A 27,769-nucleotide genomic window follows, 5' to 3' on the forward strand; every position below is an offset into this window, starting at 1 on the left:
ATAATAGCAAGTGTGTTGATAATGGGAGCTTGAAAAGAGGGCACTGCAATACTCTAGGCATTGTCTCTTGGTTGTCACCTCTTTCTCAAATTTGATTGAAAATGCACCATTTTCTCACTCTGTTTTCAAACTTTTCTCGGGGGAGAACTAGTAGGACCCCCTGTAGGTGGGTCGTACTCGCTCGCCACAGAGCAGTACCACAATTGTGTTATGCCTCACCACTTTCAAATGTCACCAGCCGCCACTGGCTTTGACACATGATTAGAACAGAACGTGTGTGTTCTGTGTGTACTGCCGACCTCGGTCACTACTCCATCCAAAGAGTCAGGGAGACATAAGCGCTAGGGGAGGGTCCTTGGAGGCAATTTAAATGTTACGACACACACACGAATATCATGACATGCTGGAGGCCAGAATTCATGACAGATCTCTTAGGTAAAAGGCTTGCTATACATTTATTACTAAATCGTTACAAACAGAGGCACTTCTAAGAATGCAATCCTGTAATATCAATCAAGATCCACGGAATACAGTGTCAGATATTTAGGTTTACCCACATACGGCTATCAAGATACAGCCTGACTAGATCCGCTCTGGCTTGATGCACAGACATCAGCCACGTCACACACTGCAAGTTTATAGACACATCAGCCACCTTGCTCTTGAGTTAGCAAAGCATGAGTCATACTTGCTTGCCACATCAATACGTGTGCCTGTTACTATTTCGTTTGTAATCAGATAAGCCAAAGCAGACATACCAAATACTAGCTAAAATCCTGTGATGTAGGGTGTGTGGGTATGAACCAGGAGCAGCAGGTCTCGGAACAGCTCTGAGCATTACTGCCTGATCGTAGGAACACAAAAAAGTGATGGAATGATGCCTAAATTAATCTCAGTTGTTCTTGCTTGGCACAAAGACGAATACCTGAAGCACACTAGGGAGGTCCCAGCTTCCTCCTGGATGACTTGAAGATGGTACAGTTGAATAAGACTCAGAGAATGGATAAAAAGGGGAAATTCTAATGCCCAAGACAAAGTATTACCTCATACATTATCTAAGGCACTCTAAAATTCCTTGCACGGGTAGTAACCTCAAATATACTAAAAGATAAAAAGCATGGTTTGAGTCGGTTTTGTTCCAAGAAGTACATTGTGGTCAAACTGTTCTACTGACGCCATGCTGTACTCCCTGAGATCAAAGTGTTCTACTGACACCATGTTGTGTTCCCTCTGTGATCAAAGTGTTCTACTGACGCCATGTTGTGCTCCCTCTGTGATCAAAGTGTTCTACTGACGCCATGCTGTACTCCCTGTGATCGAAGTGTTCTACTGACGCGATGTTGTGTTCCCTCTGTGATCAAATCTACTGACGCCATGTTGTGTTCCCTCTGTGATCAAAGTGTTCTACTGACGCCATGTTGTGTTCCCTCTGTGATCAAAGTGTTCTACTGACGCCATGTTGTGCTCCCTCTGTGATCAAAGTGTTCTACTGACGCCATGCTGTACTCCCTGTGATCGAAGTGTTCTACTGACACCATGTTGTGTTCCCTCTGTGATCAAAGTGTTCTACTGACGCCATGTTGTGTTCCCTCTGTGATCAAAGTGTTCTACTGACGCCATGTTGTGTTCCCTCAGTGATCAAAGTGTTCTACTGACGCCATGTTGTGTTCCCTCTGTGATCAAAGTGTTCTACTGACGCCATGTTGTGCTCCCTCTGTGATCAAAGTGTTCTACTGACGCCATGCTGTACTCCCTGTGATCGAAGTGTTCTACTGACACCATGTTGTGTTCCCTCTGTGATCAAAGTGTTCTACTGACGCCATGTTGTGTTCCCTCTGTGATCAAAGTGTTCTACTGACGCCATGTTGTGTTCCCTCAGTGATCAAAGTGTTCTACTGACGCCATGTTGTGCTCCCTCTGTGATCAAAGTCTTCTGCTGACACCATGTTGTGCTCCCTCTGTGATCAAAGTATTCTACTGACGCCATGTTGTGCTCTCTCTGTGATCAAATTGTTCTACTGACACCATGTTGTGCTCCCTCTGTGCCCATTACGGTTGTTTGCATAGCTGAACCCGAGACTTTACAAAGGGTTCGGCAAAATTAAACAGCTCGTGCCCAAGGGAAGTTTCAACAAAGAGATAGAAAACCAGCGATCTCCAAGGACCTCACAAAATATTTGATTAGTTAGTTAACAGCAATGATTACACTGCACTGGCCAAGTAATGCTCCATGACCTTCTTGAAGTGCATTTAGAATTTGGCTTACAACTGCATTTTACCCCCATTTATAAAGCACCAGCAACCCAGAGCTTAATATGTAACATAATGACCAAAGCTCTGCTCAGAAGCAGAAACATTTATTGTTTAAATCAGGTTACTGATCAGGGGAAAAATAGCAGCTTTAGGTGATTTTTTAATCTTTATACTGGCTGGGACAGTAACATTCTGGTCATGTCGGTGTACAACAGGCCAGGTGGTAAATCTACTCTCGAGAATGTCTGAAAAGGAAACCATAAGTGCCAGTAGGCCCTCCTGGCCCCAGAAGGCCATAGTCTCACATCAAGTACTGGCTAGCACCCTGAGCAGCTTGCTACTAATTGGAACATTTAGTCCCACTTGAACATTACTTTCGAAATCTACAGCTATTTTACTCGAGTTGTAAACTCTTTGCTCTAAAATGCACTCTAAAGGGGATGTTATCCACTGGTCTAAGTGAGTGGTCACCAACGGCTCATACACCCCTTCTTTGCAAATTGATAGTTAGTTGTTATGTGAAGTTGCGCCATTTAATGCACATGAGCATTTATTATCCTGTTTTAATTCGATCCACTAGGGACAGTTAAAATGGCTCTGTTAACCTTTCAATGGTGAGCTGGAGAATTTCTCTTCTCAAGTCCAAGGCCTACATTATGGGAACACAAAACTGTAACCAGAGCCGATCTGGGAGCTAAAGGCAGACCTGGCAAAAATGTACAAACCAGCCCCACTCAATTCCTCTCTCTTTCTTTCCATCTACTCATTCTCTCTCTTCATCTCATTATCTCTCTTCCCGTTTGCCCCCGCTATGCCTGCTGGCATAACATTTGGGGAGCTGAAGACAGAAGTGTTAGTCGGCTGCCCTTAAAAAACCCATGTAATGGCCCAACTTGGCCTCGATAAATGCCAGATGAAATAAATGACCATTCCTGCCCTGAAGTTTTTTACCATTATTCCTTCTCGTCCTCATAACCTGGGCATTTAGGTATTCCAGAGGGCTGGGAGGGGATGGATGCACAATCTGCTTTTTTGGCAGAATATCCATGAAGGAGAACTTTCCGGATTCCACATGCTTTTCCCTGGTATTTCACCGGGCATGCAGTATTTTTTGACAACTTGCACTTCTGATAGGATGGTAACTCCCGTCTTACCATATTAGCAGTTTGTAGAGGCACGCAAATTCACAGGCAAGATCAACACCAAGGCGCTAAAAGACCAAGGGACAGATTTGCAAGCCCCTTGCACCACTTTTGCGTCACTTTTCCCATGTTCAAAATGACGCAAAAGTGGCACAAGGATCTTGTAAATAAGTCCCCAAGTATTTTTTTTTACCGTTTTACCGTGCACAGTGAAATAAAATGTCTAGCATAACACAATGATATCTTTTCAGAAGAATCTTTTTTATTTGGTTGCAGAAGCAGTTTGCAGGTCGATCATAGTTCCATCTAGCTCGTTTCCTTTACGCCATTTTCCACTGTTAAGCCTAGATGCAGTGTAGTTTTTTTTCTTCTGTTTCCTGCCCTGATGCAGTGAGTTTTGCTGAAATTATCGCACTTTGGTGGTTTTAGTGAAACTGAATAAAGTATTTTAAATGAATGATTTAAAGCAATCCTTTTCTCTAGTTTTCTACACTCGGCTACTCTAATGTCCTGGCATTGTATTTTGCCAATCTCACTTTCATGTAATTTTGATATTCCCTACGCCAGGCTTATAACAGCACGGAAACAGTGTGGCCCACAAAAGTGGACTGGGGCATGAGGAGGCGTGGTTGCACCAGTGAATATCCGAAAAACAAGTTTTTCATAAAAATGGCATTACCCCCAGGTCCCTAAGTCCTCGTCCCATTTATTGACAATGTGGAGATAACCATCTCCCCAACAGAAAAATAGACCAGAGGAGTGCTGGGACCCTAAAACTGCCCCTCCCACGGAGAGTACATAAGCAGTACTTACCCAGCATCCCGCCTGTTCTTTTTTCTGTCTGTCGACTGAATGGACTTGGATGTGCTGGTGCTGCTCCTGCTGGGCAGTGGTGGCGGCTCTTCTCTCCTCCCCCCCGCCCGGCTGCCTGGCTGTGCGGACGGGGGGGGGGGTTTCCTGGTCTGCCTCCTCGTCTGCCAGGCTTGCTGGGAGGCAACCCTGTTCATGGCCGGCTCTGCCCCTTGCCGCCCGGCCCTTTGCGCGGCCTCCTGGTTGCTCCTGGGTCACGTGCACGTCTCCCTATGGCCTGGCCGTGCGGGGGGCGGGGCACGCTCCATGCTTGCTGGTTTCCTGGCGTTCCAGGCTCTGATGGGACCGCCGGCTTGGCTCCTTTGGGCGGGCTGTTGGGAGAGGGGCCGTGTTCTTGGTGGTGTCTCTGCCCCCGCTCCGGGTGAGTACCGCATAGGGTCTTTTTTTCCCCTTTCTACACTCTCTGTTGTGTGGTTTCCTGCCCGCCTTCCTGTCCCTTCCTTTGTTTGGTGGGGGGTGCGGCACTGGGAGGCGGTAGGTGGAATTGTGCTGTAACACCAGGTGCTCCAACTGTTGCCATTGAAGCGTCTGACGCGAGTTGGTGCATATCGTGTGGTGCTCGTGTACGGTTTCACTGTAGTAACCAATCCCATGCACTGATTATGTAATTGAGGTTTGGCATTAATCACATTGATCATGTTGTGCACACTAGTGGCAGAACGTTTGGTATTCGCCACACATCACATTGCCATGAGTTGAGTTTGTGTGACCCCAACAGACTGTTTAAACCGCATTGTGTGCACCGCACTGAGTTGAGGCCTTGAAGCTCGTGGCTCGTTTCTGGACTCAGCGCCCCAGCTTGGCTTCCTACATCCTTCTGCCCTTCTTGCCTTGCTGCTCCTGCTCTAGTCTGGTCTCATAAACGGTACTGTGTTTGTCTGTGATGCAACTGGTGCTCATGTGTGAGTTGTGCACATGTTTGTATTACACCAGTCCTTGTGATGCAGTCTGACATATGGTTCCTGTGCAGCGTGCTCTGCTTTAGCTGTTGTGGAGCGTTAGGCCTGGTTCATGCCTGGATGGGTGGTTGCCTTGCATTACCGGGGGCTGTAGGCTTACATTGCCCTGGTTTTGGTTCCTGGGATGGTGTCTTTGCCCGGCTGGTCCTCTGCGCCTCTGGTCATTACTTCGAGGTTGCCTGGCTTTGGCCCGTTCATCTTCCGGGGTTGTTCCTCCTCCTTTTGATGTGGCCTGGGTGCCGGGGGTGTCGCGCCCTGCTGGGTGCTGCCTGGGGGCTGGTCTCCATGGTTCTTTTTGTCTCCTCGGGCCCTACATCCGTTGGTTGCTGATTGCCTGCCCTCTGTTGCTGCACTCTTGGCTGTCCTGGTTTCCTGCTGCCGGCTGCTGGTGGGGTTGCGCGGCTGCTCGGTGTTCCTTCTCTGCCGCCCTCCATGCCATCCTGACTGCTCCTAGTCTCGGAAGTTTGGTGTGGGTTCTTCCTGGATGTGTGGTTCCCTGGGGATGCCAGGTGCTGTCGGCCTTTGAGTTTGGTGTGGGTTGTCTGTGGCTGGTGTGGTGCCTGTCGCCCTTCTTCCCCCTCGCTGGGTGCCATCCGTGTTTTGTGTGTTGGTCTTCTCGGCTGTTGTTCTGCGGTGCTCTCCCATTGGCCTGTGGCCTTGCCGCCCTGTGGGTTCCTGCTCTCTGGGTTTGCTGGTGCTCTTTTCTTCTGGAGCGGTTTCTCATGCTTTGCTGTGGTTTGCATGTTTCTGGTCTGGTGCCCTGCTCCTGGGTCCCCCGGCTTCAGCCCTCCTGTTCGTGCTCTGGTGATCCCGAGCCCAATCTTCGGGTGTGGCGGCTCTGTTGTCTTGGTCTGGGGTTGGTCCCGCTGTCAGTCCCGGTCGGTCTGTGGCTCTGTGCCCGCTGGGTGTGCCTTGGCGTGGTCGGTCTCCTCTTTTGGGGAGGGGGGGCTGGTTTTCCTTTCTTGTCCCTCCTGCTGCGCTGGCTTCTGTGTGCTCCTGTTCTTGGGAGCCCTGTGTGGCCTGGGGATGCAGGGGGTTGTGCCCGGGGCACCCTGCGTGTGCGGTGCTCTTTTTTCCACCCTGCCTTTGGCTGCATGTGTCCTTTGGTGTTTGTCCTTTGGGCTGTTTCGTGCAGTCTGGCTGGCTGCCGCCGTGTCCAGATGCTGGTCTCTTCCGGGCTGGGGGCTGCTCTCTCTTGCGGTTGCACGGTTCCTGGCTTCCGTGGGATCCTTGGCTTGGCCCTTGTGTTCCCCTTCTGTTGCGCTCCGCTTGCTTATTAGGGGTTGCCCTGGTTCGTCTTCATGGCGTTCTGGGCTCTCCACTGTTCACATGCTTGCATTTGTTGGCTGGGGCTTGCTTCGGTGGCCTCTGCCTTCTCTTTGGGTCGGGCTTTGCCTGTCTCCTGGTTCCGCCGGTGGTGCTGCTCGGTCTGTGGTTGCTCCTGCGGTGGCCCCTTTCTGTTGGGTGCTTTTGCCTGGTGAATGTGCCCTCCTGTTTCGCGCCTGGCGCTGGTGTTCGGTCCCTGTATTTTTTGGGGCCTGTTTCCTCTGTGTGCTCTTCGTTTTGGTGGTTGGGCGGTGCGCCTGGGGTCTGCTTCTGGCTTTCCATTGGGGGTCTTGGTGCCCCGGGCCCCATCGCAGCCTAGCTGTTGACTCTGGTTTGGTCTTTTCTTTCCCTAGGGTGCCAGCACCATGGATGTGTGCCCCTCCTGCTCTGGCGTTTTGGCTGGTGGTGTGCCTTGGGCTGGTGGAGGGTTGGGGAGGGCAATGTTCTTTCTACGGTTCCACTCCCCACGGTGGTGCATGCCGTGTGGCGGTTCGCCTGTGCTTGCTCCCTTTTCTGGGGTCCCTGAGGGTCCGAGATCCCTGACTCTGCTGTTTGGGCCAGGCTTTTTTTTGCGGGTGCTTTTTCCTGGTCCTTGGCACTTTGTTTTCCTGCTCCTCTGTTGTTCTCCCTGTTGGGGGTCCGCCTGGGATTCTGGTGAGGTTGCTTGGCCTTGTGCCTGTTTCCCCCTCAGTCCTTTCCCCCCTGGGAGCCTTCTTTTTGCCCAGCTTCCTTGCCATGGACGTTCTCGGGGTGTCCTGGCCTGACACGTCGGTGTTTTGGCTGTGCCCATGTGTACCCTCCTGGGCATGGTCCTGCCCACTGTTCTTCACAGGTTTGTTTCATTGGGCTGGTGTTGGGCTCTGGTTTCTTCCGTTGCCCCGGCTCTCCTCCTTGGTTTGGCCCTTCTTGTGGCTGGCGGTGTTTCCGCTCTGTTTGCCCCTGGGTTGTGTCTGGTCTCGTGCAGGCTTGTGGGGCCCTGGTGTTCTGTGGTCCCTTCTGGCTACCGCTTGCTCTGCTTGGTGCGTTGCCTTTGCCTCGTCCTCTGGGTCGCGTTGTTGGTGGTGGGTTTGTCTCCTTCGCTTTCCTTCACGGTTGTTGTGTGCGGGGTTGCCTCCTGTTCCTCCTGGTCTGCCGGCTGGGGGCTGGTTCAGCTTGGCCTCCGGCTGTGCCTCCTGAGTTTTGGCTGGCTGTCCTGTGGCTTCCATGCTGCCTCTGTGGTGTGTTTCCTTGATTCCCAGGTCCCTTTCCTAGTGGTTGGTGTCCTGGCTCGCTCCTGTCTTCCCTGCTGGCTCCCCGGGTTCTGCTCCTGTTGTGGGGTGCCTTTCGGCGTGCCCCCGCCCTGTTGGGGTGGGGTTGGGTGGTGTTGTCTTGCCCGTTCTGGGGGTGTGTTCTCCTGGTGGCTGGTTGTCCTGAGTCTGGTGCTGCTTGTGCCTCTGGCGTCTCTGAAGGGTTCCGCTTTGGCTGTCGCCTCTGCGGCCTACCTGCCCTTTGCTTCGGCTTGTGCGCTGCATGGTCTCCTTCCGGGGGCTGGTTGGGCCTTGGGGTCCTCTTGCATTGGTGGGTTGCTTGGCTCCGGTCCTGCCTTCCTGGTTTGTTCTTGTCTGCTCCCTGTGGTTCGGCTGGTTCGTGCCTGGTTGGTTCCTGTTTGGGTTCTGCCGGGGGTTCCTGGTTTTTCCCTCCCTTTGGGGTTGGGGGGTCTGGGGTTGTGGGAGTTGGCCCTGTCCCTGACCTGGCTGTGCCTTTTTGGTTGCCTTTATTGGTTTTGCAGTTTTTGCTGGCCTCTTTGTTGTTTGGTCAGCTGTCTGATGTTGTTTTCGGGGTTGGCCTCCTCTGCCCCTGCTGCTCTGGAGTTTTGTGTTCGGGCCTGGTGCGGTTTGCTGCCTTCTTCCCTGTAAGGCTTTGGCCTCCTGGGGTTTCTGTTGCTCCTGGGCTCTCGCTGTGGCTCCTTCCTTATTGGCTTGGTGCTTGCGCTTGTGCATGCGCCCGGTTGTCCGGCCTTGGCTTCTTTCTTGCCTTCTCCGGGGCGTCCGAGGTTTGCTCTGTGTCTGTGCGGCTCCCGGGGTCTGTGTTCCTTCCTGGTGGTTCTGGGGTGGTCGCCTTGTCCAGTGGCTTTCCTTGACTCTGTCCTTTTGGGTTTTGGGACTGGTTTCTCTGTCTCTGGTTTCTCTGGTTGACTGCCTCCTTGTTGTGGCTCTGGCCTTCTGTTTTTTTCTTGGTTGTTTCCGGTCCTTGTTTGTGTCCCTGCTGTCCTGTTCTGGGTTGCTGGCCAGTTGCTTCCTGCGGGTCCGTCTTTCTGTGCTCCCTTGGGTCGCTGCATTTGGTGTGGTTTCCTGGGTGCGCTTGGGGGTTCGGAAGGCCGGGTTTTCTGCTTTGGTATTCTCCACATTGTCAATGAATGGGACGAGGACTTAGGGACTTGGGGGTAAAGCTCAATTACTTATCGGTAACCTTCATTACTCTGGGTCCCGTTTTCCTCGTACCATTCATACACCCCTTCCTCCCTCCCGGACGGCCGGCATTCCTGTGTGGGCTTGGTTGTACAGGCGGGATGCTGGGTAAGTACTGCTTATGTACTCCCGGTGGGAGGGGCAGCATTAGGGTCCCAGCATTCATCTGGTCTTTTTTTCTGTCGGCAAGATGCTTATCTCCACATTATCAATGAATGGGATGAGGACAACGGGACCCGGAGTAATGAAGATTACCGGTAAGTAATAGAGCAGTTTCGAGGTAGACTCAAATAATCCAACCATGACTGCATTTTCAAAAGTGTCCCATGAGCAGCTGATGTAATCTGGCAAGAAATGCGATAAGCATTTTCGAAATCCTGAAATTGTTGTTCATCTGAAGTGTAAAGGCTATTTGTTTATATTTTTCTTAATGTAAAGTATTTTTTCATGTATTTCCATAGGTTCCGACCAAAAACCTCTTTTTAGCTGCCTTTGCAGTGGGCATCGGAGGTAGCTTTCAATATGGGTTCAATGTTTCAGTTATCAATGCCCCTACTCTGGTAAGTAAGAAAAAAAAATATTATGTTAATTTTTTTTCTTCAGTTTTGAATAAATTCATTATATTTTTTATTTGGTTTTATCAGTGTCACCCACATATTTTCTTACTAGTAAACCAGAAACTGTGGAGATTTATAGGAGGGTGTCTACATGTATGAATGCGTGAGTTTTATCTATGTAACTTTATTTAAAAAGATATAGTGCTCTAATGTAACGGCCTTAAAAAAATTCTGCATAGTTCATGTTTGCACCAAAGCATAACTGGCACCTCAAATGCAATGTTTATGACCGCACCACAATGTCTCGGATGACAAAATAAATGGGATAGATGACGTCACTGGTGACATTACATGTTACCCTAATGTTGAAATTATAGATGACATTACTACTGACAGTATAATTTCGTTGTTTGGAAATGGGTTATTTAATGATATTACGACGTTAAGTCCTATTATTTAGTGAAATAAAGATTGTGAGGTCATTGTATTTGGGGTGGGGTTTTTGTTTGCATGGTGGTGTGTACTATGGTTTGCCCCAACTTCAGTAAATTTTCCTTCAGCAACCATAACTTCACTATATCTGTGTGTTTCTAATATAAATACACATACATTTATGTTCACTGAAAACACAATTAAAACGGTATTATAGTTAATCAACATCTAAAACACAATGAAATTCACCAGTTATCATCTGCCAAACCATAACTCACACGTCCTCCCTTAAAACCACAATTTACCCTCACTATGACCTCATAATGGATTGGGCATGGCTCCACAGATGATGCGAAATTACACCCTACCTTTGACATGGATACATTGTAATTTCCAGATATATGTGTTTATATGTAATCAGGTATTTTTTTTTAGTTCACAAAAAGCAGGGCGTGTCATGTTTTTGATAGCGTCGGCGTGGGTTAAGATTTCCTCATTTAATTCTAACTGTGTAGAAGAGGCTGACAACAAATGAAATCAAAAAAGTTCTTTATATTTTTCGATTTTAAAATGCAGTGCTTGCCGTCTGCCCAATCAAACTTACTTACGAAGAACGTTGACGACTGCACTGTACCTAGATGCCATCTACTGGTGACAGACAAAACTACAATTAGAAAGAAACTAAAGAAAGCAAATGCACAAGCAAATGAAGTATAGAAATTGTGCATAAATCCAACAAGCATTTGCAATGCAAACGGTCTCGCCTTTGGGACCTTATATGTATTTAGTTATGCAGCACATTAGCCTGGGTGCTGAAACATCTACTGTTCTTTAACATGGAGGGAAAGTAGGCACCATACTGCGTGACACACCAGTTATGGCAACACATGGAGAGAAAGATTGCCTTTCAGCAGGAAATAGTATAGTCCAAAGCTCTGTTTTTGCTATTTTACTGACTTCTGCTGGTTGTTTTCTATCAAGAAAGTTAAATAGAGGCAACAGCAGGAAACATTAAACAAGCATTTGCATATACACAAGTTTAAGTATTGGCATTGTAAATGACAATGCGTTTTATTTATGTTTCAAAAACCAAAAGAAAAATAAAAGGCATTGTTATTTACAATGCCAATAGCGGAAACTCGCGTGATTGGGAGACCGGTAGCATTACAAATGCTTGTTTTATAACTTGTCATTGCATGCTGTCTGTTTCATTATCACACCGTGTAGACCCACTTGCGCAAATATTAACTATCTTGCCCACTGTGCATTGAATGCCTTTCATTACTGCATTGATCAATGCAGGATTTCTGTCTGAATATAAGAATGTTTTCATAGTGATAAACGTGCTGAGGTCACTCTGACACCTATAGTTATCTCTGGCATTAAAGTTAGATTTCTGTTCAATTATTATGCAGTAACTGCACTCGTGCAAGCGCTGCTGTCACTGTGCATGCATCGTCTGTATTTATGGATCACAGTAACATTCGAATTTTATCTGATCTTCATGCATAGTGCTCTTTTTCCTCATGGAAACAAGGATATCAGGTACATTATGCATTATCTGCATTGCTGATAGAAATGCAGGCTTTCTGTTTGAATACACTACACTGTGCTCGCTGCGCACCCATATGTGCTGATGACACCCATGCCTCCTTGTGAGCCAGCATGACCTGTGTTCATTCTGATCATTCATGTTCAATAACTATCTGATTGGTGTTGTCATTTGACATTTATGTACATCACACATGGGCTCTCCACACCCCGTATTAATTCTGGACGTTACTGGACTTGTTTGGCTCTAATGCAGCGTGTTATAGACGCTCTATAAACACTGATGTCACCCTGGCTGGAAGACCAGTACATATTCTGAATGTTAATGTTATATTTCTTTTGGGTTCTAATGTATCACGCAGCCCTCGCCCTCCAACTAATGATGCCTGCACGACCTACATCTAGTCTGTACGCTAATGTTAGATTGCTGCTGAGTTCTAATGTAGCACTCGCCCCTCGGTCTCCAAAACTGATGCCACTTCGCCTCCACGACCTTCACCTATTCTTTACATTAATGGTAGAGTTCTGTTCCTTCTAATGCAGCTGCTGCCATCGTGCTGGAGTTCCTGCACGAACTACATATATTCTGGCAATTCATTTTACATTTCTATTTGACTCCGATCAGAGGCGCAACTAGATCTGATGTAGCTTGCTCCCCAAGCTCTATAAACACTGACGTCACGGCCCCTGCATTACCCGTTATTGCTGGGGCACTACTTACTTGCTGACAACAGGTAAGTACTCAGTACTTGTTTATGCAAATTTTATTGGCTGCTTATCACTGTTTATTTTCATGTCGTACTTTCATGGGTTCCATACAGACTTCTCCAAAAATAGATCACTAGAGAGAGCTTTTTACTGTCACTACAGAAAAGACGTGTGTGTTTATGCGTATATGTGTGCGCCTGTCCCATTGCCTGTGTCCCTGGCAATGTTATATTTTGAAGTATTTCATTTTTTGCGACCACTGATTTCTGGGGCGCATCTGCATTTTTAGAAGGAAAAGTTAACAGGAGTGTTATTATGTAGAGGAGAGGGGACATATTTATGGAGAATCTTGTCATTGCATTGTAAAATGCAGTAGTGGAACGGGGACAACGCGTCCCGCGATAAAGCACAGATCCGCGGAGCCTTATATTAGTTATTCAAATTCCAGGCACCGGGTTCATTATGCAAACATTTCTCGCCTTTGGTTAATTGGATTTCCTCCATAAACCCAACAAGGTTCTGTATTTCAGTTCAAGCAAATGGAAAGGCACCCCATGCTTGGCCTGCAGCTCAGACATACGCTGCTTCCTGATGGCCTCCAGCTCCTCATGCTTCATTGTCACTACGGAAAGGAGGCTGCTGTTTGTACATGTGCAGCTGCACTGCCCTAACAACGCTACGAAAGCTGCAGTGCAGAGCCGCCATGCCTGGTCAGATCGAACCTGCCCCTAAACATGCAGTCCTTCGGAGTGGAGGATTTACAGCAGCAGATGCCACTCAGTAACCCAGGCGAAGCAGTACCGCATATAACAGAACAGAGGCGGCGACTCGAACTACACACAACAAATGAACACGCTGAGGGCACAACATGGGCTGATAAGAATAGACTGAAGCAGGGGCCGCTTGAAAACCTACCTGAACTTAGATGCAAGGAGCGCTGCCGTTATCAGATTAAAGAGAAGTTAGAAAGAAGCCTAACTCTCTTTCAGTGGCATATTTCAATGATGGTAATTGCATACCTTTGAAACGTGAGATGCGCACAATCTAGAAAGTGCATGGTGGGAGGGGGACTCGGTGAGGGAAACAAAGATAAACCCCTTTAAGGGGCTTGTCTTGCAGCAACGAGGTGGCTTAACAAATAAAGTTGCCGACTTTGGGGCTGGGGAGCAGGGTTCAATCCCCAGCATTGTCTATATCACCTCATAATAAATAAAAAGCGATTTGGGGGTGGGGAGAGACAAATAAAAAAAAAAAGTTCGAGCTGTGACGTGCACTGCATTAATCATAAATAATTAAAGAGAGATCTCAGAGGGGAAGAGACAAATAAAACAGACATTGGCAATGCACAATGGAATAGTATGGGGGCATGAGAAGGCATTGGAGGGGTGGAGGAGGTACTGGAAGAAAGTAGTGTGTGCAGTAAAGGGGCCAATAGCCATGGAAGGACACAAATGAAGACATGTCCATCATAAGGAGGGAGTAACAAGCCTACAACTAAGCAGAAGGCAGCATTTAAGACACAAGCCAATGAAAATGATGGGTGGAGAGTGGGTGGAGCTTCCATGCTATAGTGTATACTGCATGTCTCAACGAGACAGTGCAAGCTCTGCCTAGGCGAGACCTAAAAGCCAAGTGTCCCCTCTGTACCCTGTTTGCTACTTGTGTAATACAGAGTGGAGCAAACAGATTTTGCCCAGGTTACTTTACAGAAAGATTTGTAAGCTAGGAACAAATGGATGAAACCACTGTGTGAACATTTAAGATAAAATAACAACTATTCCTTAGAAATAATTTAACATTTACAATTTTAAAATATTAAATCTTTCTAAATACGTTAAAGAAGACATTATAGCGGCTTAGGACCTAACAAGTTTGAAAAGAGAAGACAAGTTATTTGCTTGTGTCGCTATGTAAATAGGTCAACATTGTGTGTAATTAGCTTTCCCTATGGTTTGCATTGCACTTGCTCCGGTCCCTTTTATATGAGCAGTACAAATGGAGAACATATTCAATTTTGTTTTAGTAATAGTGACTCAGTTCTTGTAAAACATTTGTATGCTGTATAATGAAAAGCTAAGTTTTATGGGTTGCAACTAGTTTAATGTGCAGTGTTAATGAGGATCTACTATTGTTACAATTAAAAACTGCCTTTAGTGAAACATATGCTAGCAGAGAAAAAAGTGAAAGGATGGAAGACTCAAATCTCAAACTGTTCGATGAAAAACATGGAAGAATTGTTGTGATTTATGTAACCTGCATTCAGCGAATTGGATGACCTCGCAATGCTGAGAGGCTTTGGGTACCTTTGCTCCCTGGTCTCGTGTGCTCCAACACAGACTGCAATATGATTTCTGGTTGTTTGAGTTCAATAATCAGTTGTGTGGGTGTGGATAATATGCTGCGTTCACTTGTACATGTGGCTGTTTTTGTGTTATTTTAGTTAGTAGGGTTTGCTACTTGTAGTCTGAGTTCTTTACCATTTGTGGTACATGCCACCTGGGGAAACTGGTGTGTGCATTGTCTGTCTTGGACTATTCGTCTCAGGTAATTGATAGTATAGTCTAGATAGGGTCCACAGTACCCCTTTAAACATGCAAACTGTGGGGTGTTGGATGTGTGTTGCCTTAGTGTGCTCTGTGTTGTTGCAGAGTGACATATTGTTCATGGAGAGTGAGGTGCTATTGAGGAGTACACTTGTGAGCTCGGTGAGGCCCACAACATTTTGCCTTTGAGTTGTGTTAGATGCATGTGAAGTTTTTTGCTTCTCTGACTTCACAATTGATAGAATAGTGACACCTCAAAAGGGTGCCATTCATTTGTGAAGTAGATGCTATCTGGGTATGAACCCTCCCAATATGTGAATACCACCTGCTAAAATCGGGAACTGCTGCATGCTCTCCTTAATGTCACTTCACATAGAGACAGAGGCTGCAAGGATGCATTTTACAAATCCGAATGCAGAACTGGACATCTGCTGCCCCTTATAGGCAACAATCCCTGCATCTGCAGTCATTCATATGGATTACCAGAGGGAATAATGTCATATTAATATTAATGCAAATTGTCCCAGATGAATGCATCTGATGCAGCTCACAAAAGGTGTGTGCCACATTGCAGAGTTGTGCAAAAACAGTGTCTAGTTTGGAATCCGGTCCTTGATACATCTGGCAAATGTCAGTAAACTCAGCGATGAAAAGCACTGGGTGACTTCTAACAAAGTACCCAGTGCCAGATCTCCTTCCCAAACACTGTATCTCAATTGGCACAACTTCAGCTACCACTATAAGTCCCTACTAAATGGTGCCCCTATTCCCTAGGACATGGGTGCTGAAGAGGGTCCTCTGGAGCTGCAGCACTGGTTGTGCAACCCTAGGGACCCCTCACCAAGACTATGCACTGGGCCACTGAAGGCTGCGTCTCTTGGTGCAGAGAAAACCAACGAGTCAACATGGCACACAGCCCTGTATGCCATGCTATCCAAACACTGCTTAATAGGTAAAAGCCTCACAAAAAGTAAGTCTCAGAAGACGCAGAGTGAAGAAAGACTGTTCACACACATGTTGCTGTCTAAATGTGTGACAAAGTGTTCCAACAATTATGCTTAGTAAAACCTTGTTCAGGACAAGAACCCTCACTCACCCAGAGGTGACATGCTTCATCATTGGGTTCCCTCCTCACACCAAGGCCTCAAGTTCATTGGTGTGGGCTACAACTCTCTAGAATTGAAGAGGAGCTGAGTTGTTTTGTGAAGGAAACTCATTGGAAGAGGTAGAGGATTGGTGAAGAACAGAGTGCAAATAAGTAAAGGTTGCAAAATAAAACTGTCTACAGAAGGCCAAATTACCTGTTTTTTGTCGTCTCCTGGGACAGGGTTAAAAAAAAGAGAGGACTAGGAGTCATCAGCAAATATACATTAGGTAAACATGTTTCTGCCCTAAGGTAACTCCACTTGATGTTCTGGGGCATTCTTCAGGACCAAGTAAATAATCACTGTGTACTGGAAGAAAAATGTTTCAGAATAAAAATATACAAATATACTGGCCACCAAGATTCAGTAGCATGTCAGATATGGTGATGGCCCGTGTTTGTTGTGTTCCACCATTTATCTCAAATAAACAAACAAAAAATATTTTGCATATCTAAGTGGTTCTGTCCTGCTGGGTATATAGAAAGAAATTCATATCAAACAAATTTAGGCATGCAAAGTTGTTGCTTGCTTCATCAATCTCTGACGTCATCTTACCGATTTCGTGACGTAAAGATCCCACTCCCCAGCCATATAGGTGACACCACTTGTCGCACAGCTAAAGGTGAGAGAACCAAAAAGGAGAAAACATCACTACTCATCACAATTCTGTACTGCTCATCTGTATCTACAAACCTATGCAAACAGAAGACAGTCCTAAAATTACAGTTGTAGTATAATGGCAAACACGGCAGTCTATCGGTTATTGAAATTATGGCTTGGGTAGACAGACCGGGTGTATACTGAAATTAAGACTGCTAACACCACTATATTAAATACAGTATGGAACAATATATTGACTTCACATGCATGGACAACAACGTTTATTGTATATCGTTTTAGGGAGCTATGCAGCCAGTTGGGTAAAGACTGATAGGGCAGGTAACTCCCACATCTATCTTAAACTTGAATCCGGGAAGAAAATATGTAGTGTTATGGAGGGGGGCACTAAAAGGCTTTCAAGGGAGAGTTGGTAGTAGTTCAACGAGACCCTGTCATGTGAATACATGCTCTGGGTCAGGTAGGGTGCTAGTGGAGCATTGCATCAAAGGGAGAGAGAATGCCCGTCTCAAATGAAGATGGCCACTCATGTGCGAGCACGGGCCTCAGGTGTCCAGTGAAGGAAAAGTACACATATGGGCTTACCTCTATGAAGTCCGTGTCTAGGGATAAAAGGGTATCCAGGTGAGAGCTGGATATAAAAAAGAGAGTAACACGCTCCTGGTGTGGCTCCGGTTGGGTTGTCAAAAGCACTCGGCCCTACTGGAAATGTGGTCCCACGATCTGAGGGCTGTGTAAATGAGGGCTGATGTAGTGCCTGCATTCGTGCAGTGTGTAGGACCATCAGATGGCGTGTCCTGTTTAGCGAGAAAGGACTAAGATGGGTTATTGATGATCAAGTCTTCCTCAGATCAAGTGGGTTATGTAAATGAGGACCGGTGATATGCCCGCATTTGTACAGTGTACAGGAACATCAGATGTCATGTCCTGTTTAGAGAAAAAAGGAACTATCTAAAAAAACAGTAAGGCAAGGAACCTTATTTAAAGAGTGAGATGCGACTGGTTCAAGTAAATAGGGAGGCATGAAATCACTGTTCCCCGGTAGGAAATGTGGATGCTACAGTAAAGAGAGGTCCTATTGCTTGGCTGGGGCAGAGGTAGGCCAGGTTATAGATTACCAAGCGTGCCTTGGATCAAGTGGTCTGCCCGGTGAAGTCTTTGTCCAAGTCAGTAAAAACATGTCGATGTGCGGTGTAGGTGTCAGGTGTTTTGCTACTGTCCCAAACTGGTCCAGTGGATGTCATCATTCAACTCCTTTCCATCACAGCGGAGCCTGAAGATCCACTGCTGTTTCTATGTGGAACAGGGCCAACTCATTGGTGCCCATAGTCAGGAGGTAGGGAGATTTGTCTATGACTACCCATTTGATTTCCTCATCTGTGTGGCCTGTGTCTAGGTAGTGTCTACTCAGAATTCTGTTGTATTTCTTGTATATTTTTGAACAGCTGTATTCCACAATTCTTTGTCTGATCTTGTGGGTGGTCATCCCCACATTGACCAAGGTGCAGGGACATCTCAGCAGATATATGACCTCTTCTGTGTTGCAATTGGTTAGAGTCCTAAAGCTCCCTTGGAGTTGTAAGGCCTACATCTATCTCAGTATTGGGATTTGTGTAGGGGCAAACCGAGCAGGATGCACAGGGATAGTGGCCTTTAGCCAGCCCAAGTGACTATAGAGTATTCTCGCGTAAAGCAGGAGGGGGTTGTTTTGGTCTTGCTTGTATCAAGATATCCCGGATCTTCCTGCTGTATTTAGGAGCACACAGGGGTTTGGGTAACCAGTTGTCCCCCTTGTTGAGGATAGGCTAGTTCTTTTTTTTTATCTTTTAATTGGTGTTGGTTAAATGACTATATGTGCTGACACAAATAAGTCTGTCCATAGGGCATTTGGGATGTGTTTCAAAGCGGGCTTCTCTATTATTGTTCCTTGCCCATTTGTCTTATTTGTGTATGAGATCGGCAGTGTATAATCTCTGGGACAGATGGGTGCATAGTGTAAGGGCATGCTACTTGAATTTCGTTATCTCTACAATTTCCCCTAATTTTTAAGAATTTTCCCACTGGCAAATTATTTCAAAGGGCACGTGGATGGAAGCTGGTGTAACAGAGCAAAGAGTTGTGTGCCATAGGTTTTCTGTACAATTCTGAGCAAATGCCTCCGTCCTTGGGATATAAGCAGAGGTCAAGTAAGGAGAGGGATGTCGTGTTCCATTCGAAAGCGGATCCCAGATGTAGGTTTCTTGTGTTAAGCCAGACGGAGAAGGTCTTGAGGGATTCTTCAGGACCTTCCCATACCACCAGAATGTCGTCTATATAAATTCTCCATACTTTGAGATTGGAGGAGTGTCGGTTGTCAGTCAGGTAGATGTGTTTGGACTCTAAACTGTGCATATAAAGGTTCGTAATGCTTGGGGCAAAGGCACTGTCCATCGAGGTACCAGTAACTTGCCAGTAAAGCTGCTCTTGCAACTGAATGAATTTTTGTTTCACAGCGATAGTGGCACAGTCCATCATGAATGAGGTGGGGGTCATGTGGTCCTGTGTTCTAAGTCTAAGACTGAGCAGCTCACTCACAGTTAGTAGAGAGTCGTCCTGTGGAATTTTAGTGTATAGAGATTCCACGTCGAAGGATGGCCATCAGGTGTATCTGGGGATCAAAAGCGATGCCTGTGAGTACATTCAGTATGTGTGGTGCTTTGGAGGTAGGATGGCATTTCAGCGAATATAGGACATAGGAACCAATCTACAAATTGGGAGAACGGTTCCAGTAATGATCCTATTCTGGAGGCAATGGGTTTGCATGCTAATGGTCTTGTGGATTTGTGGATCTTTAGTAATATATAGAAATAGGGGGTCTCTGGATAATTTTGTACCAAAAAATCAACTTCTCCTTCTGTGGTCCAACCTGCGTACTTCCCATTATCCACCAGGGTTTTGATGGTAGCGAATAATCTGGGGTGGGGTCCACTCATAGTCGTTCATATCGTCTTTTGTCTTTAACTTGTCTGTAGCATTCCTCTTGATAACTCTGTCGATCCGTAATGAACGTGGCGCCACCCTTATCCTCTGGTTTGATGATAATATCTTTGGCAGATCCAAGTTGTTGAAGACATCCTTTGTGGGACAGCTCATATCTGGCTCCTGGTCATCCTCAACATCTCCTGGTACCTGCAGCTGTAGAGTCAAAGTGTCCATCTTCACACCTGAAGCAGCCGACATCGTTGGACATTCGTCTACCGAGCCCCTTGTCACTCCTGAGTGACCCAGACTCTGTCCCCTCTGCTTTCAGGTTCCTTCCATCAAGAATCCACCTGTGGGTTCTACCGGACACTTTTTTATGTCCAACAGTGGCTTTTCTTTGAAGACTCCCATTGAGAACGACAGCAGTTTCTGACGCCACTTCGACCCCATGCACCCAGCTTCCCTGGGATAGGTAACTCGGGTACTTCGGTATCCACGGGTGGGGTGGCTCTCCAACCTTCTATCTTCTAAAGGGTTTCTTCGTAATCAACCGGGAAGGGTCCTTAAACTTTAAAACTGCAACTGCGACTCTCCCATAGAATTGTATGTAGCACGCTGCCGTGTTCTCACACTGTACCCGTCCTCCATGGGGTCCCGTCTTACTCACCTTGGGTTGTTCCTTGGGGTCCCAGCGATTCTACATCCTCTAGACACTGTCTTGACTTGAGTCTCGGTTTTTATACCACTATTTGAGTATATGGTTTGGTCTCTCCCTTGAGGCCACTGTGTATTAGTGCTACATATGATTGTTTATGTGCTACAGTATTGTGTGCTTTGTGTTTATCTGCATGTAGCAGATACTGCGAGGTATGGTGCAACAACAGCATCAATCGTTCCATGCGGCCACCCGGCTCCGTGGTCTTAAGCTCCAGTATGCATTGCTCTACCCGGCGCGGCTGCGGGTCGTCTACCAGTCCCGCACTCTGTTCTTCAACACCCCCGAGGAGGTCTTTCAGTGGACCGACGAGACGGTGAAGATCCGTATCAACGCAGCCAGAGATGGGGAATCGGACTCCTCTTCCAGTGGCATAGCCCGGGGGGCCTCGGTGGTCAGCGCAGCCGTCGCAGAGGATCGCGCTCGACCAGGAGCTCACGCGCTGGATTGGCCGCCCGACAGGAAGACTTCACGCAGGAGCAGCGGACGGATGCCCCTTGAGAATAATGGGACTTGAGACAAAGGTTTTTGTTGGAGCCATGTATAGATGCTCAGGTGCTCTGTTATGATGGGCTGGGACATTGCCCCAGTTTAAAAGGGTGGTTGGGGGTGACAGCCAAGTTCCTATGGGTTGTCACGAGGGGGTCCTTCGGAGGATGCTACTCTGGTTCTCCCGTTAGAGACCAGGCCGGGTTCCGACCGCGACAGGTGCTTCCATGTTTGGGAGGTGCGGGGAGGGGGGTGGCTGGGGGAGTTTGGGGGGTGGGGTTTGTGGTGTGGGGGGAGGGTTCGTTGGAGGGTGGGCACAGGTTCCGGGGGCTGAGGGGGAGAGGGAGGGAGGGGGGAGGTGGGAGGGAGGAGGGGGAACAGTCGCCACACACAGTGTTGCTGGAATTACCTACACAGATGTCTACTTGCCTACCAAACACGTCACTGGGCTGCTTGGTATGTTTGCGACTAAATGGCAGATGAACCTCTGGACTCTAGGGTGCCTATGGCCTGCATGCGAGTGTTAAGCTGGAATGTGCGGGGTATGCTGGATAAAATCAAGAGAGGAGCGGTGCTGCGATTGGGGAAGAGAGAAGGAGCGGATATATTATTGTTACAAGAGACACACTTACTGGGTACCAAAGTTCTTAGTCTGGGACGATATGGTTATGACCAGGTCTACCACGCTGGGTTTGTGCGGGGCTCCAGGGGGGTGGCCATCCTGGTGCACCGAAGATTGTCCTATGTTCACGAATCACAGTGGGTCGATCCGCAGGGTAGGTACATATTTATCAAGGGTACGATAGGTGCCGAATCGTGGGTGCTTGGAAGTGTGTATGCTCCCTCCCCAGCTACAATGGGCTTTGATAGAGAAGCTGTATATGGTGTGGTCTGAGATCCCTGAGAGCCTGGCGGTAATAGGGGGGGACTGGAATGACGTTATGCAGTGCCGGATGGACAGATGTAAGACCGGGGGGGGACAGTTGGTGGATACGCCCACTAAGCTGAGTGGTATTGTTCACGGGCTGGGATGGGTGGACACATGGCGTTACTTGCACGCACAAAGTCGTGAATACACCTATGTCTCAGCGGTGCATAAATCCTTCTCTAGGCTGGATTACATGTTCGTTCCTAATGCCGTAGTAAAGAGAGTGGACTCCGCTTCCATTTTGCCCCGGGGACTATCGGACCACTCTCCAGTGGCGGTGGTCATAGAGCTGGGGAAAGAGAGACAGCCGTTCCGATGGTGTCTGTCCGCGTGGACCTTACAACAGGAAGACTACCAGGAGCATATGGGGGTGGCAATAGCCCACTACTGGGAAGAGAACTTAGGTTCGGTGACAGATACGCAGATGATCTGGGAGGCCCTCAAGCCCGCACTGCGCGCAGTGGACATCGCCTGGTGCTCGGCGGCCCGCAAGAAACGCAGGGAGGGACTAGTAAAGGCTGAGGCGACAGTTGAGGAGTTAGAGTCCAGATGCGGTGCGGCTAGTGACGATAGGGGAGTGCAACAGTTGCTCCTAGCTCAACAGTTGTATACATCCCTGCTACTTGATGAGGCGCGTCAGGTATGGCTGGCGACAAGGAGCAGGATTTATCAATGGGGAGACAAATGGAGCACGATGCTGCACAGACTCTGCCAAAACACATTTCACCCGCAGGTACTGCCGAGCCTTAAGGATGACGCGGGGGGGACAATCTCATCCCCAAAGGCACTGGCCGACAGTTTCGCCAGCTATTACGCGACTCAATATGCCCCACAAGAACGTCTCTCCCCACTAGATATCGACAAATTCCTTGCCGTCCTACCACCACGTGCGCTGTCAGAGGCGGTGCGGGAAAGCCTCGAACTTCCATTATCGGACGAGGAACTTGGTACAGCGCTTGGAGAACTTAATACGGGCAAAACTCTGGGACCCAACGGGTTCCCGAGCGAGTTCTTTAAGAAATATCATCTCCAGTTGGGGACACACTACCGGAATGCCCTGGAGGCAGCGAGAGAGTATGAGCTTCTGCCGGTGGATTGGAGACATGCAGAGATCGTGGTGTTCTGTAAGCCGGGCTGACCGCCGGACAAGCATGAGTCGCCGCGCCGCGGTCTGCGCTATCGCCGAAGATTCAGGATTGTCCCCAGATCCTGCTTGCATCCAACCCCTGATTGACTGGTAATAAGTCCCCCCGATATTGGACCTTGGGAGACTTGTTGCAGTAGAGATATCACACCCCTCGATTGTCCGAGGGCTATCATGTGTGCTCTCTACCAGAGTGCACCACCTCTTGACGCTGAAATGTGAGAAGACCCAATTCTCTCGAGACGCCACTGAATCGGAACCCTCGAGACAAGAGACCCGGGTCCACAAAACCCTGGGACGACCGCGCTGAAACTGAATGATCCCATTGGACTGAACCAGAGCCCCATTTAAAATGAGAACTACTCTGAAACCCTCTCTTTAGGATACCGTCACCCGTTCCTTCTCAGGACTCACTCTCAGACGTGGCATTTCGGAAATTGGAACCAGCCGAAAACATAGTAGCTGGACCCACGAAAATCTGCTCTGCTATCCCCAGTGTACATGTCCCCGCCCCCCGGTCCTCCTCGCCCTGATGAAGGTGCAGCCTAAATAGGCCCTGCATCGAAACGCGCGTTGGCGTGACCCACATGGATGGCCCCAGTGTAGTCCTTGTTCTAACATCTTGTCCACTGTGTTTTGCCTCCATGTTATAATCTTAGCACTAGCAGCCATTAGACATTTTTCCCTGCAGGCTGCCATGTACCTTTGTTATTTTCTATGTGTGAATGTATAATTATTGTGGTGAATGAGGTTTAGAATGAGAGTGTATTTAGTGGTTGATTGCGGGAGTGTGTGGGACCTAGACTAATGCTTGTTGCTTAGTACCTATCATGATATGCACTATATTAGACTTTGAATCACTTGTCGATATATATTGTGTCTAAGTACCTATATGGACTTTTTATACAAACTTTAACCCACAAATGATGAATAAACCATATATATTTTCATAAAAAAGGTGTATGGTCTCTATGTGATGAAGTGTCGGCTCTGATATGTTACCTATGTCACCTCTTGTTTGAATGTTAGGATCCCCCTGAGGGACCTTGTAATCATTCCTGGCAGGGTTTGTCCTTTTTCTATTCACCAGGCCGAATTTATGCCCCATAGGGCAACTCGGCACAATATCAGACGCGCACACGTGGCGGTGGAAGCAATGTGTGGCACTCGATCCCCGGCAGCGCTGCTCTTAGCGGACATAGATAGAGCCTTTGACTCCCTCAGTTGGACATACCTCTTTGCTCTTCTCCCACGGCTTAACTTTGGGCCGCACTTTCTGTCGTACGTGAAACACCGACCTGACGGCCTCGGTGAGGGTGGCTGGGGCCTCGTCCGTGACCTTCCCCATCGGGTGGGGTACTAGACAGGGGTGTCCCCTCTCACCATCCCTTTTTGCATTGGCCATGGAGCCGCTTGCGGCTTGGGTCAGGATGGATGCCCAGCTGCGGGGCTTTGAATGGGAAGCAGGGCCGTCAGATAAAATCGCCCTATATGCAGACGATGTCCTGTTCTTCCTCACAGATGTGAATAGGTTGGGACCCAGAGTTCTGGAGATTATGAGAATATTTGGGGAAGTGTCGGGACTGTTCTTAAACCCGCGACAATCGATCATCTGGACACTGGGTGACCAAGTAGAGTTGGGTCAGTGGGCGTCGCCCTTGCAAATAGCAGCGGGAGGCTTGAAATATCTGGGGGTGTTCCTGACGATCTCGCCCGCTGTTTCATGGGAACGCAACATAGTGCCGGTGTGGGACCGGGTTCAGTCCGACATGAAAACCTGGGCGCGAATGCCTCTTAATATATATGGTAGGTCAGAGATTTCTAAAATGGTCGCCCTCCCACGACTATTAGACCAATTACAGAACCACCCGTTCCCGATATCGTCGCGCTGGTTTAGCCAAGTGAACTCAGTTCTGGGCCAATTTTTGTGGGCGGGAGGTGCCGTACGCGTGGCTCTCCGTACCTGCTTCTTATCTACATACTGTGGTGGATTGGCCACGTCAGATATCCAGTCATACTACCAGGCGTCACACCTCCTTATCCTCAATGAGTGGTGGTATGGGGATAGAGGTGATCCGGCTTATGCCCTTGAACGTTATTTGATGGAGCCGGACTCACTTCACACAATTCTGTACTCGTCGCAGTTGAGGAAGGTATTGCATGGTGCTACACAGGTGGTCCTTCTGATTTGGAGACGGGTGTTACACCGTATGGGGTAAGCTTCCGGCAGAAACTCCGCTTTGGCGAAATGGCCAACTTCCGGCGTTGGCATCCCTGCAGGGTTTCAGGGGTTGGGATTCTATTGGAATCTCGAGCTTGGTACACGTTATGCGGGGCACGTTCCTTAAGTCATTTCAGGAACTCAGTCGAGAATATTGCATGCCCCGGACGCAGTTCTTTAAATACCTGCAATTTCGTCACGCCATTGCACCCGCCCTGGAAGGCCTGAACTCCCTGCCCAAATTTAGCCCACTGGAAGCAAAGGTGTTCATGGGGGATTTGGGAGACAAGAAGATATCCCGTATTTATCAGACTCTGGTTACTCACTGTTCGTCGTCCCTACAACATCTGCGGGAGGTTTGGGCAGCAGACGTGGTTGATCTGGAGGAAGAAGACTGGTGGGAGGCTCTTGAGGCCCCAAGGGGAGCGGCTATCGCTGTACGCCTGCGTTTTATTCAATTTAAATACTTGCATAGGGCCTACTACACCAGGGAGAGGCTGTGGAAAGCAGGTTTGATAGCGTCCCCCGAATGCCTGAGATGTGGTCAAGCAGTGGGCACGTTCCTGCATACGGTGTGGAGTTGTAACGGATCGATACATTGGTGGAAGTGTGTATGGGACTGCCTGTCGGAGGTGTTGGGTTGGGAGCTCCCGCGCACTCCCAAGTTGGGACTTCTTCATGTCCTTGAGGGAGTTGGGGGTAACCTCTATAAGAGACACTTGTTGTTACTGGGCCTCACGGTCACGAAGAGAGATGTAGCCAAGGCCTGGAAAGATCCTCGAGCTCCTAGCGTGACAGTATGGAAGCAGGACCTGGACTTTTGTATGGGATTGGAACGACCTGTGTTTGAAGCCAGGGGATGGCCTAAGAAACATTACAAAATATGGAAACGATGGGCAGATTACCGGGGGATATGGCTGGAGCCGCCAGCGATACGTGGAGACGAAGAGGGGCCAATGTGATGGTGCAAATGGGCATTATAGTACATGGAGTTTTAGTAAATGTATTCTGCTTCCGTGTTGTACAGGGACATTGTGACACTGTGTGGGGGGGGGGGTAGTGGGGCAGGGGGGATTACGGTAGGGGGGATAGATAGATGGGGGAATGTTGGGTGATTTGGGGGTACAGTTCTATACTTCATGGATCGTATTTGATGATGAAACGACTTGCTTGCAGTGCCTCCGGGGCTCGGAGTGCTGTGTTTGTATTGCGATCTTTCAATAAAAAGAGTTTTGAAAAAAAAAAACAACGGATTGATAATATTTGGGAAGACAGAGGCATTTTACTACATAATTTATACATTTCAAACCATTCCCTGCAAATGAGAAGACAATTGATGAAATTTGGTCGCCCTTAGCTTGCAAAGTGTATCTGTAGCTTAGGTATAAGACTCAAGTATTTTTTTTGCTAAATGATCAATGGTTCATCCCAGAGGATATCTATGCTCATAGAATAAATGTGCACTTTACTGCTTGTCTGTTATAAAATGTTTTGCATTGTTGGTGTAGTCTTAAGGGAATGAATAGCCTAATCATCTTATTTAAATGGAGCCGGAGTGTTGTAGTATGCGGAGACACTGACTAAACTGCCCAGGTTTTTACCCCTGTGCTTTAATTCTGTATGGTCTTGTATGATATCATGCTCGTTGCTTTTATGTTGTTTTAATGTACTTTTATGATCTTAATGATCAAATAAATTTAGATGATGATGGTGATGAATACACAAGTATTGTAGTTGGTTTTGGTTTAAGTAAATATGGACAGATATCTAAGTTAATTTAAAAAAGAGTTTTCCAACTAACAGAAAATGTATGCTATTCCATATGCCTGAATATTTTATACTTGTTTATTTTATGTTTTTTAATTGTCCTTTATTAGTATGTAGATACAGTGAGACTACTATAAGTACCAACAAAATGAAGAACAATAAAAGAAAACATGACATCATGGTCTAGAACAACTGTATATAAACATGCACCTAGGCTTACATTCTGGAAAGACAACCTTACCAATATCGTTTTCATGTGTTCATCTGGTATAGTCTGCATTAATTCCATTTATCCTGTTTAAAGTCCAAAGCAATACTATGTAATAAAGGTCTACAGTGAGTTATACATTGGAGAGTTTATGCACACTACATTAATAGTGGCTTATCATCTACCTTAGATGTGAGGTCTTCATCTCAATATAAATAACAAACCTTGTTCTTTTATTTTTAGTACATCCAGACATTTATAAATGAAACATGGGAAGACCGCTACCAAAATACATTGGATGAAAATACGCTGACTCTTATATGGTCAATAATTGTTTCCATTTTTACGCTTGGTGGCCTCATCGGGTCTAATATTGGAGGGGCTCTGGCAGTGAAGCTGGGCCGGTAAGATGTTTCTAGCTGAAAAAGACAGATTAAAAAAAATTGTTATGTGTTCTGATTAATCATAATATCTATTGGTCACGTTATTGACATAATCTCACCAAATTATCAAAGCACTGGGTATGGTTGAGTTTGTACTCACAATTCACTGTCAATCGCTGTCATTTGAGTACTGCAAAAGGTTTGAATATTTGTGTATCGGACAGAGTGTTTTTGTAATCGTGAAAGCCCATTTGACCTGTGTGTTGCAGATTCAGTCCTACACCATAATGAGTCTGGGTTAGACCGATCCTCTGGTTGTGGAGAGCACTGAAATCCCCAAGCCTAGCAAAAACAACTGAGTACATTTAAAAAGACCAGTCAGGCAATGGTGTGCAAAGACCT

General features: G+C 47.4%; 1 protein-coding gene across 2 annotated transcripts in view; it reads left to right on the top strand.

The window, feature by feature from the left end:
* The window catches only part of LOC144792327 (solute carrier family 2, facilitated glucose transporter member 11-like), a 591,893-nt gene that overhangs the window by 450,109 nt on the left and 114,015 nt on the right, over positions 1-27,769 (top strand). For both annotated transcript variants that reach the window (XM_078667282.1, XM_078667283.1), the window contains 2 exons: positions 9,459-9,557; positions 27,228-27,388. In XM_078667282.1, coding sequence (XP_078523408.1) covers positions 9,459-9,557; positions 27,228-27,388 — 260 coding nt within the window. The remainder of the gene's footprint in view (positions 1-9,458; positions 9,558-27,227; positions 27,389-27,769) is intronic.

Source organism: Lissotriton helveticus, chromosome 11 (assembly GCF_964261635.1).
Source record: "Lissotriton helveticus chromosome 11, aLisHel1.1, whole genome shotgun sequence".
NCBI classification, from domain to species: Eukaryota; Metazoa; Chordata; class Amphibia; order Caudata; family Salamandridae; genus Lissotriton; species Lissotriton helveticus.